This window comes from Gobio gobio, assembly GCF_949357685.1.
Source record: "Gobio gobio genome assembly, chromosome: 5".
Taxonomy (NCBI): domain Eukaryota; kingdom Metazoa; phylum Chordata; class Actinopteri; order Cypriniformes; family Gobionidae; genus Gobio; species Gobio gobio.
In genome coordinates, this window is record NC_137101.1 from 35,013,203 (window position 1) to 35,026,709 (window position 13,507).

The 13,507-nt window shown below is 38.8% G+C and overlaps 1 protein-coding gene across 7 annotated transcripts; it reads right to left on the reverse strand.

The window, feature by feature from the left end:
- Positions 1 to 6,555: 6,555 nt before the first annotated feature.
- LOC307126249 (uncharacterized protein) lies at positions 6,556 to 11,268 on the reverse strand. Of its 7 annotated transcripts, XM_079816702.1 has the most exons (13): positions 11,172 to 11,266; positions 10,267 to 10,386; positions 10,025 to 10,106; positions 9,820 to 9,934; positions 9,306 to 9,423; positions 8,993 to 9,127; positions 8,864 to 8,911; positions 8,603 to 8,710; positions 8,464 to 8,505; positions 8,223 to 8,294; positions 8,069 to 8,128; positions 7,698 to 7,795; positions 6,556 to 6,972 (listed from the first exon to the last, which is right to left on the reverse strand). In XM_079816702.1, the coding sequence occupies exons 4-11, from the start codon at positions 9,931 to 9,933 to the stop codon at positions 8,121 to 8,123; spliced, it is 645 nt and encodes a 214-aa protein (XP_079672828.1). In that variant the 5' UTR covers position 9,934; positions 10,025 to 10,106; positions 10,267 to 10,386; positions 11,172 to 11,266; the 3' UTR covers positions 6,556 to 6,972; positions 7,698 to 7,795; positions 8,069 to 8,120. The 7 variants fall into 7 exon arrangements, with proteins under 7 accessions (XP_079672828.1, XP_079672832.1, XP_079672827.1 ...); XM_079816706.1 differs by lacking the exon at positions 9,306 to 9,423 and having other exon boundaries at positions 9,849 to 9,934; positions 11,172 to 11,268; XM_079816701.1 differs by lacking the exon at positions 9,306 to 9,423 and having other exon boundaries at positions 11,172 to 11,268.
- Positions 11,269 to 13,507: the final 2,239 nt, after the last annotated feature.

A 13,507-nucleotide genomic window follows, 5' to 3' on the forward strand; every position in this document is an offset into this window, starting at 1 on the left:
TCTAATATAAATATGCTTCCCCTTATGTGGCCACGCTACAATGTTTCCTCTGATGTGGCTGACCCAGACCCAGTTACCCCGAATCTCCTTTTGATGGGGCGGCTAGATCCATCATTGCCACAAACCATATACCATGATTCCAATCTACTCAGTCGGCGGCGCTGGAGGGCCTGTCAAGTCCTTGCTGATAGATTCTGGGCACAATTCCTAAAAAACTACCTACCAGCATTGCAAATACGGGAGAAATGGCAGAACGACACAGATCCCCTCAAACCAAGCACAGTGGTGCTCATAGTAGACCCTCAGTTGCCCAGAGCATTATGGCCAATCGGACAGGTAACCAAAGTGTTTACAGGAGCAGATGGGCGGATACGTACAGCAGAAGTTAAGGTGAACGATCGAACCTATATCAGACCTGTTAGCCGTCTGATCCGCCTTCCCGCTGTTTCAGATGATCAGGACAAAGGGTTGCCCCAATAACCGCAAATTTGGGGGCGGCTGTTGGAAAGCAAAGTGCAAGACTGCCCAGCAGAGGGCACTAACAGACTGTATTATTGTACAACTGACTGATTTATTCACGTTCTCAGACGGAAGTTGTTTTTAGTTTGTAGTGGAGCGGCAGGCAGAAAGAAACCAGCTCGTTGTTCATACAGTTAAATCTTGTTTTGGTGGATTTGTGCGTGTAGAAAACTGTAAGTATCATTATATTTATACATTCCATGTTTATGTATCGTGAGGAGTAGCAACTTTATCGTGCATTCAGGACATTTACTGTTCGCCATTGGATGACTGAATGACGCAGCATTTTCTGTTTACCGCCGGTTTGCGATGCATACAGTTAATATTAACATTTGTGTTGTGTATTGTTTAGTAATCGTTGTTTACTCTAGAAGGAGGACTATTTACTGTTTAAGTGAGGATGTGTTGTACAGTTTGATGCTCAGTCAGATTGTTTGTATCTAGTTTTTCCTTAAGATCATATTATTGCCTATTGAACATTTCTATTAAGATAATCTAATAACTATTTGCTGTATTTTGTTACTGAATAATCTTTGTTGTGACTGTACTAAGAAAATTTATTATTTATTATTATTTCCTTATGTAGAACCACATTTCTATCCACCTGTAACTTGAAAGAAGCAAGCTGGAATAAAAGAATACAAATGGAGAACAAAGACTTGTGCATTCTAACAGATGCCCCACAGTGATCATAACTTTAAACTAGCAACTTAATCCTTCATTACAGTCATTTTTAATTTTTGCGCTATTTTTTCTCTAAATAATGTTGATATTGCAACTAGTAAATACACTGAGTTTCATCATCCTGGCATGTGTGGAATTTTGTGCTCCTGTTTGGTGCGCATGCACGCAGTGGCGCTCATTCATGGAAGCTTGACTTTTTGCGGAGATTCACTTGCAGAAGGCTCGTTGTTTCATTGTTTCAAAGCAGCTTCACAGTGTTAAACAGGAAAATAATGCAACAGAATTTTATTCTGCCGTAAAGCCACTCCGTAGAAAACGGTGATGTCATCAGCTCATTTCAATTATCATACATTGACAATGTGGGCAGATCTGTAATTTAGTTTATATGATTAATTTAGTTTACTAATTAGGTTTATTTGGATATTAAGTTGAAAATTTGGTGTTTTATTTTTCAGACCTACTGTATGGACATGAATGGTATTGCCTCATTCCATATCGTTTAAAAAAATATATCAATATATCGTACAAACTTGATATATAATATTTCAAAGTATTGGTACTTTTACTTGATTACAATATTTTAGTACTTTTTCCATCTCTGCAACTCATTAATTATGCACCACTCTGCCCCCTTTTCTTACTGTCCTTGCATCTCCTAGTACCCAGCTGCTCTGATGAACCTCCGTGCCATCCTCCACCTGAATGGGAGACTTCCCAAAGTGGCTGCTTGAAACTCAAACCTAATCAAACGCAACCAGCACCTAAGCATGGATCATCAATGCAGGACGACTGGCTCAACAACGTTAAAGATCCAGCTTTATGGGGAGACACAAGTAGCGATATTGTTAAATCTATTCTCATCGAAAGGGGTGCAGCGGCTTTTCATAACCGACGATCCAACTATCCAGCTTCTGCCAGGGATAGGACCATTGGTGGTAAAAGGCGTTGCTTCAACAATGATTTACTTACTTCTCATCTACCAAATGGACAGACAGTATCTCGAGAATGGGTCATGTTCTCTCCATCAAATGGAAATATATATTGTTTTGCATGTAAGCTTTTCTCAAAAAAGCATAATCAGTTTGTGGAAGGATTTAGTGACTGGAAACACTCGGAACGCATTGGGGATCATGAGAAGAGTGATGTGCACAGGAGCTGCATGCTATCTTTACATCAGAGATGTAAGGGCACCGCAACCATTGACTCATCTTTACTAAAACAAGTGGAAGGAGCAAGACAATACTGGAGAGAGGTCCTCAAAAGAGTCGTGGCGGTGATCAAGTTTCTCGGAGAGAGAGGACTTGCCTTTAGAGGTGATTATGAATTGCTGGGTTCACCTCTAAATGGAAATTACCTCGGGATTCTAGAACTGATAGCTCAGTTTGACCCCTTCTTAGCTAGATATATTGAAAAGTTTGGTAAGAAAGGAAGCGGGAATGTTTCTTATTGGTCATCCACAACTTGTGAGGAATTTATTGATGTAATGGGAGAAAAAACTAGGCAGACTGTTGCGGATGAAATTAGGGAAGCCAAATACTTTTCTGTAGTTGTCTACTCTACACCAGACCTGTCCCGCGTTGATCAACTTACTTTCATTTTCAGATTTGTTGACAAGAAAGGGAAAGTTGTTGAGCATTTTCTCGCTTTTGAGCCAATTGAAAGCCACACAGGTGAAAGTTTGGCAGAATGCGTTGTTGCCATGGTTGAGAGCTTAGGCTTGGAGCTGTCAAATTGCAGAGGCCAGTCATATGACAACGCCAGTAATATGTCTGGAAAGTATAATGGACTTCAAGCGCATCTAAAGAAGAGAAATCCTTTAATGCATTATGTACCCTGCGCAGCTCACTCCCTGAATTTAGTTGGAGTCAACACCATAGAGGCAAGCAGCCCAGAAGTTGGAAATTACTTTAGCATGTTGCAGTCACTGTATACATTTTGTTCCTCCTCTACCAACCAATGGGGGAAAGTTTTCCGCAACACCAACGGGATAAGTTTGACACTGAAATCTCTTTCAGGTACACGATGGAGCTGTCGAGCAGATGCCACCAAAGCTCTATCGAAAAACTATGCAAAGATAGAGGAGGCACTAGAGGAGGCAAGCTCAGATGAGGAAAAAAGAGACACCAGACATGAAGCAGGGGTGCTGTGTGCTAAGTTGAAATATCTAGAAACTGCATTTATGGCCTTTTTCTGGGATACAATCCTTGACAGATTTCAAGCCACAAGCATAATGCTACAAAAAAGTGACATCAACATGTTGACAGCGGTGGGTCTACTCGAGTCACTGCGTGCGTTTGTTTCCACACAACGTGATCAGTTTGAGATGTATGAAAAAGCAGCTCTGAATGTAACAGGTGTGCTCCACACCTACAAGTGTGACCTACAACGAAGCAGAAAACGGAAAACCTTTGGAGATGAAGGGAGTGAGCCTAAAGAAGATCCAAGCAACCTACATGATGGGAGGAAGAAATTCCAAATAGACACGTTTAATGTCGTCATAGACAAACTGGTTAGCTGTCTTGATCATCGTCTGTCTGCCTACAAGGAATTGACGGATATATTTGGAGTTTTGTTCATGCCAGAAACAACGAGCAACAGTGAGGTCACAAAACACGCCAATGCTCTACTCTGTGCATATCCGTCAGACCTAAACAGCAGCTTTGCCAACGAGCTCATACAATTCAGAGCATTCATGTGTGAGCAAGACAAGTCGCCATCAAAGATGCTGAACACCGTGTTGGAACTTGGCCTGCAATCCGTCTTCCCTAATGTGTATGTGGCCTTGAGGATGTTTCTCACTTTGCCAGTGACAAACTGTGAAGGGGAGCGCTCCTTTTCCCACATGGCGAGAATTAAAAATTAACTGAGAACAAGGATGAGTCAACAACGCTTGAACTCTCTTGCAATTCTGGCAATAGAGTCGGATCTTGTCAGAGACCTGGACTTTACTGAAGTCGTGGAGGAGTTTTCTAGGAGAAAGGCCAGAAAAAAGACTGTTGCATAAGGTCCCAGGTAGAAAAGAGTCCCTCGTGCGGATAAACTACAGCCTGTACCCTGTATATATTTGATCATCTGTTTCTCCAAAGTCAGCTCTTTAAATAAAATTGTGTTCACTGTGGGAAGCTAGTTTGATTTTGTTGACATGACTTTAGACATGACTATAGTTATTCTTAGTTATGTTATTAGGCTGTATTGTCATAGATTTGAATCTGCTTTGTTGCAATAAATTCTGTTGATTTTGTTCTGTGATTAGTTTCCATTTTGTCTTTTGTTTTATAGATATTTATAGATCTCCTTTGCGGTCACAGATAACATCACAAGAAAGGGAGTTGGAGAAAGTGGTTTTGTTTTAAACTAAAGAAAAACCCACATGATTTTTTTAAGCTGTGTGAATTTGGGTCACGAGTTCTGGGGAGCCTCGAAAATTTTGTGCCCAGGGGCCTCTGTTTTCTAAATCCATGCCTGCTTACAATGCCTCGGATTATTGTATTGGCCATAATGTTCAGGATTTCATTTTGTGAAATTGGGCTTGTGTATGCAACTGTGCGATCTGTTAACCATTTTAATAAAATAGGATCATCCTCTTCTGCCCTAAGTTTCAGGAGCTGATACAGATTCCCACTTTCTTCAGTATGGCCTCTTAAAGATAGTCCCTGCCTTGCCACATGCCGTACAGAGCTAACAATTTTCCTCAAGCAGTGTCTTGCCATCTCCTGCTGTTTACTCCATGCACTGGATAACTGGGCACTGATTGGGTTTGACTGATGTTGCACTCACAGTCACATAATGTCGGTGGGCTTGGGAAGTCTGGTGTGCTGTAAATTTTTCAATGGCTTTTTTCCAATTTCTAAAGCCTGTACTAATAAAAGCTGCATCCGGTCTATGACCTAAAGAAGACTGGTTTGCAACACCTTTGCTGCAGAAAAAACACAAGACCCCTTTCACTGATGGACTGTAATGTAGCCATGGAAAGTCTTGGTACCATTTCTCTTGAAATGCCAATGACTTGTTAGGAAGCATTTGTCTTTCGATACACTGGGGATGTGGTTGGTATGGCTTTGTGCATTCACTGCAATCTGAACTAAAAACTGTGCTCCTGTCCCCTGTGCTGGTGCTGGCAATATCATCTCCCTGTGCTGCAGTCTCTGGCTCTCTCCCTGGTTCTGACCCTTCCTCTACTCTCACTGTCTCAGAACAGTCTGACTCCTAGAACAGAAAAAAAATGTTTTCCATACTCATAATAACTACCTCTTCCAACCCAATAGCAAAACTTAAATAAATAAAGACTCTTTTTTTTTCAAAACAGTTGTTAAATTTGCTGATCATACTGTACATTTGTGAACCAGTGGTGCTCATCTGCTAAACAGCCACACATCCATTAAAACATAAAAAAAAGCTCAACACACTTACCTGAGACTCTATAGCTGACTGTCCCTGATCTCCCTGTCCCTCAGTAGGCCTACTTTCTGTCTCCTTTGCCTGTGACGTTAGAATTTTGATAAGCACCCATTTTTAAAAATATGTTTTGCCTTAATTAAAGCTGAATTGCCTTAACATGGGAACGTTTTGTACTTACTTGGCGTTTTGGTGCACTGAAAAATGATCTAATGTCCGTTTTCCTTTTTTCTGTCATTTTATCTGACCAACAACACAAAGTGATATTTGTTTATAGTTAGGTTTACCACGGTAATATTATAATTATAAAATTTTCTTGCGTCCTCCACATAGTATTTTACACTATGATATTCATAGATATTTTGATATTCAACTGCAGCTAGCCCACTGATCTGCCACTTAACATCATATTAAGCAAAACCCAGCAAACAATTTGACGTTGTGACGACGTCACGTGCTGGTCGTTTTTAGTCACGCTTACGTTAGCATATGACGTCACCACAACCGTCAAAGTGAAACACCAAAAGAGGTCGCTACGACGTCGCCAACCGACGTCGTGATAACGTCCCCAGTACGTTGAGGTAACGTTATTTAATTTTGGTCGTCGATTCGTCTTTTGGATGACGTTGCTGTAACGTGGCCAGTACGTTGCTGTGACGTGGCCAGTACGTTGCTTCAACGTATCGTTGGTTGCTGATTGGTCATTTGATGACTTTTGATAGTTTTTCATATATTCATTCTTCAGTGGATTTATTGACAGTTGTTCATTCAGTTTATTTACCTGCCACTGTCACAGCAACATCTATAATTGTGGTTCTTGTTCAGAACATCAGAATTTAAGTTTGTTTCAACTAGTACTGTTCAAATCTTGACATTTTACTCAAACAATTGGTAAAAACATGTTTAAACATTCACTAATGTTTGTAACATTGTAGAATAATTGAAAGAACTGAAAAGTGTTTTTGCAGATTTTATTTAACAATTTAACAGACACTTTAATAAATGGGTGATAACATTAACACAACTATATACATTAAAGCAAAAAATGAAAAAAATATAATTTAAAAAAGGTCTTAATCTTCTGAATGTCAATCTGTGTCACTGAATTCCTGGTTGATCTCTTGTGGGACCGCCACCTCTGGGATTGACAGCACCTAGACAAACAATTTAAATAAATTCAGTGAACAGATTTTATTTAACAATTTAACAGACACTTTAATAAATGGGTGATAACATTAACACAACTATATACATTAAAGCAAAAAATGAAAAAAATATAATTTAAAAAAGGTCTTAATCTTCTGAATCTCAATCTGTGTCACTGAATTCCTGGTTGATCTCTTGCGGGACCGCCACCTCTGGGATTGACAGCACCTAGACAAACAATTTAAATAAATTCAGTGAACAGACCTTCAAGTTTTAATGTCAAACAAGTAAGTAAGTGTTAACCATTTTAAGTAACTAGGGATTGGCTGATACCAGACTTTCTCTTTCATGGTATGAAATGCGATGTAGCCTATGTATATTTTGTTCAAAAACATGATCTTAACTGAATATTTTATGATAAAGTCATTATAATAGGATATACACTCTAAAAAAAAAGGCTCGTAATCATAGGGGAACCTTTTTTAGTGCTATATAGCACCAATTTTGGTGCTTCAGTGGTTCTTCAGCGGTTCTTCAGAGGTGCTATATAGCACCTTAGTCAAAGAACCGGTGAAGAACCTCTGAAGAACCGCTGAAGAACCTCTGAAGAACCGCTGAAGAACCACTGAAGCACCAAAATTGGTGCTATATAGCACTAAAAAAGGTTCCCCTATGATTACGAGCCAAGAACCATTTTTGGTGCAATATAGAACCTTTTTTTTTTTTAGAGTGTATCCATCGTCAAAGAAATTCACTTCAGACATTCTCATTTGGCCAAAAAAATCAATAAAAAAAAAAAAACTTGTATCGGTACACTGTATGTATCGGCGAGTACAAAAAATGAAATACTACTGCTACTCATTCCATAAAGTGGTATTGGCCCATCCCTACAAGTAATAGTCGATTGCCAGAGTCTTTTAAGTGAAATGCTCACAAGAAGTGTATTTTTGTACCTGTAGTTTACTGTGGGCTGGTGCATGTTTTAAAACATTTGTGATGAGTCCCTCCACAGCTTTGTCCTGTAGTCCAGACCGACTCAGCATGATAGCCCCTGATGTGTAGAATAAAAAAAAATAGAAATGTTTTGTAAATTTCTAGTGTAATTACAATGTTTTGGAAAACAAGTGGTGTTCTCATTTGAAATATAAATTAAATGAAGCAGAAGGGCATTTAATATTGATATTGTCTTATAGATTTGAAATCTATATTTTGAAACATGAACCAATTGTAAAGCAGAAACTGTTTAGACAAGCATACATGCATTTTTTGTGCTGTGGAACATCCACACAATTATTACCAAAAGTAACACTTATATTAAACTCACGTTTGATAACCTGGTACACTGCTGTATGCAGCAAGGTTTTTTTCCCCTTGTTTCAAAAGACATTAAAATGAAGGTCAGAAATGTATAAAGTGCAAAGATAACACATTGCAGTTATTACATGACTGAAATTTACCCACAATAAAAATTTACATACCTTGCATTACTGTTACCGTTTCGGTTAAGGCGTTGATAGAGTCTGACACACGTGAGGAGCAGCTGGCAGTTTCTGTGTGCACATATGCAATACAAAATGCAAGCATGTTATAAAACAAGAACTACCAAAGTTCAAATCACCAGGCTACATTTCTTGTGTGTCACCAGGTTGATAACTGTAACACTTACAAATAAACAAGATTTTCAAAGTCATTAAACCAACAATAAAAACATAATCATACCATCAGACATCTCAGGCTGAATAGGACTAATTGGATTAAGATCTGTGTAAAAAAAAAAAAAAAAAGTCGTCAACATAAGGTATATTTTAATATAGATCCGCACAACTTGACAAAGCTTATGCAAAAATTGTTAACTTACTGTTCATAGTGTTTGTCTGCGGAAAGATGCAGATGGGAGGTGGAGGGAGTGTTGGTCCTGCAGAAGATTTCCGTGTAAGAGGCAGCTCTGGTGGTCCATGGGACAAATCTAGATACATATTTCCAAGATACTTTGGTTAATCATTAATTTACGGGACTTTTGTGATTTCCAAAAATGTCATGCTAGCGATTTTCTTATAGAGGACAGTCTTGTGAAGCATGGCATGCTAGAGAAATATTGAACAATTATTTAATATCATACCTCTGGATTTCTTATAACTATATAGGACCTGTTCCGCAGAGTCTTCATCTAAAAAGCATACAATAAACTCCAGTCAACAAACCAGTCAGGGATACAGCATGTAATAATAAATAAATAAACTGTAAATACCCTCATCGCTGCTGTAAGCAAATTTTGCTGGCCTTTTTGATGTCCTTTTTGAGAGCACCGCCCCATCCTCTGCACTTTCCACGTTTGACATCGTTTCAGCCTTTCTCAACCACCGAAGTGCCTGGTTAAAGTCAGCTACAAAGAAATGTGAACATTAGGGAAAGTACAAACAATATAGGATTAGTTGAAACATTTCACAAGTATTCTACACGATGCAATGTATTTTGCTTTCTTAGCAGCTAAAAAAAAAAAAAAAAAAGTACTTAAAGAGTTAGTTCACCCAAAAATGATAATAATGTCAGTAATTACTCACCCTCATGTTGTTCCAACCCCGTAAGAGCTTCGTTCATCTTCTGAACACAATTTAAGATATTTTTGATGAAATCTGAGAGCTGTCTCACTCCATAGGCTTTCAGGTACACTGTAACTTGCTGGGTCAGAAAAGTTATTAAAGAGATCGTTAATATAGTCCAAGTGACTACAGTGGCTCTTCTTAAGTCTATCAAGCGACGAGAATACTTTTCGTGTGCAAAAACAAACAAAAATAACGACTTTATTCCACTATTCATCTCCTCCTCTCTGGACCTCTAGTGAGTTTACGTAGTAAGACTACGTAGCTGTGTTGCAGTACGTAAACTCACTAGAGGTCCAGAGAGGAGGAGATTTCATCAAAAATATCTTAAATTGTGTTCAGAAGATCAACGAAGCTCTTACGGGGTTGGAACAGCATGAGGGTGAGTAATTACTGACATTATTATAATTTTTGGGTGAACCAACGCTTTAAGCATGCACAGCAAAAACAGGTCAAGAAATTAATACAACTGTACCTGTAACACCACGAAACACCTTGACTTGCCTGGAAATCCAAGTATCAGGATCAGGTTGTTCCCCTCTTCGTGCTCTGGCTGTCTGGTTGCATGCGGGCCAGTAACAATACTCATCCTGAAATTCATGAAAAACATTTAATTCCAAAATACAGTACATACTGACACCCCCAGAAAATAGTCAATAGCCAATAATCTGATAATATACCGTTAGTTCCTTATACGTCCAACATTTAGCCACCACAGCAACACTCCCTTCACTGAGGAATTCAACAACGACGTAAGACATACTGTTGAAAGGAAAGAAGAAAAGTTAGTGATCGACAACCTATCAATTCTAAGCATTTACCTAGAAATGAGACAACCACAACACTGCATTGTAATCTTCCCAGTTCAGACATCCCATTTCAAAAGTCAGGTGTGTAAGAAGATACTTAATAAAGACAGTACATTACACGTATACCGACAGCAGCCATCTTGAAAAACAGTCTCGACAAGTCGAGCGACTTGTGGAGAGTGCGTCTGGTAGCTCGCCAGGACTGTAAATAGATTCTCCGACTTGGCTTCATCCTAAAATACAATCAAATTTTATGACGCCAGTTTAGCCAGAGAACCTAAAACTCCATGTAACAACAACGCCCTAACATTGTGAAAAAGTATGGTTTGTGAATAAAATAAGCAAAAGCAATTATCCACTTGAGACCAGACCATGTGTTGTGTAAGGACATGGTAGCCATTTGATATGTTTCTGAAAAGGTGTAAGTTAGGGGATTGGCAAGTTCTAAAAACAGAATAGAGGGTTTTCACCAACGTCACGTTGTGGGCGGTAACCCGGATGCGCGGCCATTATGGAAGCACTCGGAGAAAACAACTGAACGGATTACAATGAAACGAGGGGTTGAAGGCAGTGATTAGCCACTTGTTAGTGACTATAATAAATACAAAGAAAATCATATTTATGAGCCATAACCAGGACAAAGAGAGTGTAAATGTGTTCAGGGGAGACTGAGACTGAATGGGGCTCGTTTACACCACAAAACAATAGAGGCAATAGACTGAATGGATGTTTAGATGACAGCCAACGATACAATTCGATTCGATATAATTCGATACACTTACATAATTTTATGAAAGATTTAAAGGGGACGTAGGGGTGGGTGATATGGCAAAACAACAGTAAGTTAGGCCCACTCGGACATGTTCTATTTGAGTTCTAAATGTGACGCAACACTATACTCACCAATGAAACCTAACTAGTTAAAAAGCCATTTTAAACTACATTTGAAACAGAGATCTTGGTTATAATGTAAAATTCTGAAAATACTTTAGAGAACGCGGGTTGTATTTACACTTACCTGTGTTTCGTCGTGAAGGAATGGTGTTATTTCTTCTTTCTTCGATTCGTTACACCCACGCACGTTGTGACCAGCAGCGGAAGCTCTTCTTTTGTGCATATGGGGAGCAAGCGTTTGAGAGTTCATACTGCCCCTACTGTACCGAAGTGAAATTGTTGAATTCATGACTGGAATCTACAGGCTGTAACATTTTTAAATAATAGATACATTTTTTATTATTATAATTATTATATGTATAGATATAAATGTATTATATATATATATATATATATATATATATATATATAAAATTATAGTTTAACTTTTTGAACGAAATTACTGATATAAATCAACTTTTTGATGATATTCGAATTATATGACCAACACCTGTACATATAAAACATCTGAAAACAAATTCTTCTATCTGCTAAAGTCAAGAAATGACGTGGCTAAGACGTGGTGAGGAGGTCAAAATAATTGGTCATCAGCTGGTCTTTAGACAACGTTGTGGGGAGGTAAGGAAGCGACCAAGCGCTGCAGTCGAGATCGCAACTTCTGTTCTTCGTTGCCACAACGTCGTGGTATAGTCTTTTGGTGACGTGACGAACCCACGACCAATACTGACGTCACTTTTGGTCGCCGTTACGTCACGTGTTTGCTGGGAACCCAACACAACGGTAGATCTAAAATATAAACTTAATACATATCAGTTCACACACATAGGCTTAAAACCTTGTTAGTTGTTGTGGGTGACTAATGCTGCTTTAGCGTGCTATCGGAAATTTCATAATTAACGTTAACACTTCTGATTATGAGCTCATTGCATTGAAACGAGTGACTTCAAAGAGCGTTCATGTGCTATTTTTAACTAGGAAACTCGTATTTACAATAATCCCGATAGCACGCGAAGGCAGCATTACTATCCAAAAAAACTACGGTATTAAACAAGCTACCAAACAAGCTAGGCAACGTTATAATCGCTAACATAGCAGACTCATGGAAAATACATCGGATATCATATAATTTTTCATCATCATCACCTCATCTCTTTTAAAGAGAAAATAATCACTTAATCTGATGTTTAAAGTGAATAAAATGGCATTGACAGTTTACTTACTGGAGTTTCACAACTTCTGTCTGAACTGAAGAGCTTTTGTTTTCTCCCCAAACTTGTGGTATTATTTTAACGGTCTATAGGTAGGTGAGGTGCGCGGTGGATCAAACCACTGTGAGACAAGGGAGGGGGTGGGGGGGACTCAAAATGTTTCTAAATTAAAACATTTTTTTGCCCCTTTTGCGTTTGTATTGTTTTACTACTTACACAATTATTTTAAGTATATATCAATATATCATTTACAATACTCAGCATGGTTTTTAGGGGGGGACAGCCCTCAGATGGGGGGGGTCCTGACCCCCCCGACCCCCCCGGGATTTACGCCCCTGTGCTGGGGTAACTGGTAGGTTAAAACAGACCCTAAAGGTAGCTAACCAAATGCTGTGGAGACCAGTTCTTTCTGTTGCTTTCCAGCTTTTAATAATTCTAACATGTGACTTCTGCTTCCTAATGCTTTTAGGTTTTCCCTCAGGTTATCTTCAAATTCACTACAGGGCAATGGAAGAGGAACTGGGCAATAAACATTTGGGAGAATCCCAGCACTCGTCCGGTTAACTCTTAGGGGATTTGCATTTGGTGGTTTTACTTTGGAAACTGATACTCTGCTGATTGACTTTGGCTTTAGTCCTAATGCTCTTGATGGCACATGCCATGTTTGAGGCAATGAGGTTTTACTTGTTCTTGGCGGTACAGATTTGTGCCCCATTTTTAGGTAGTGAACCAGTGTGTACAGTAGTCCCAGTAGGAGGTTGCAGTGCCCCAATCCTGCTTTACAAGTGCAGTGGGTGTCTTGGATATATGGGCTTTCAGAAGACAGATCCACCTGCAAAAATAAAAAAACAGTAAAAAACATTGTTAGTAACAAAGTCAGTATTAGCACTGACGGGTTGGATTCTTGAATCCACCCCTTCAGTACATTTCAGGACTTGCCAAATAGCAGAGTTTTTCAGAGTAATGACTTAGGCTATTAATACAATTATTATGTCACTGACCCATGAACATTTCCTGTTTGTTTTCCAAACAACAGTTGGAGGCACGCAGTTCTATTAACATGACTGTTATAACGTTTCTATCAAAATGTGTGGAGCTTTTTTATAATTTTAATGTAGAAATTAAAATAGTAAAACAGGAAATGTCAGCCTGTTGCTATTGTTTACATCCCTGGTAATGGTTTACAATTTACATTACACTGTATGTGTTTGTTTAAATGTATACAAGTACATGCATTTATATTAGTAAAAAT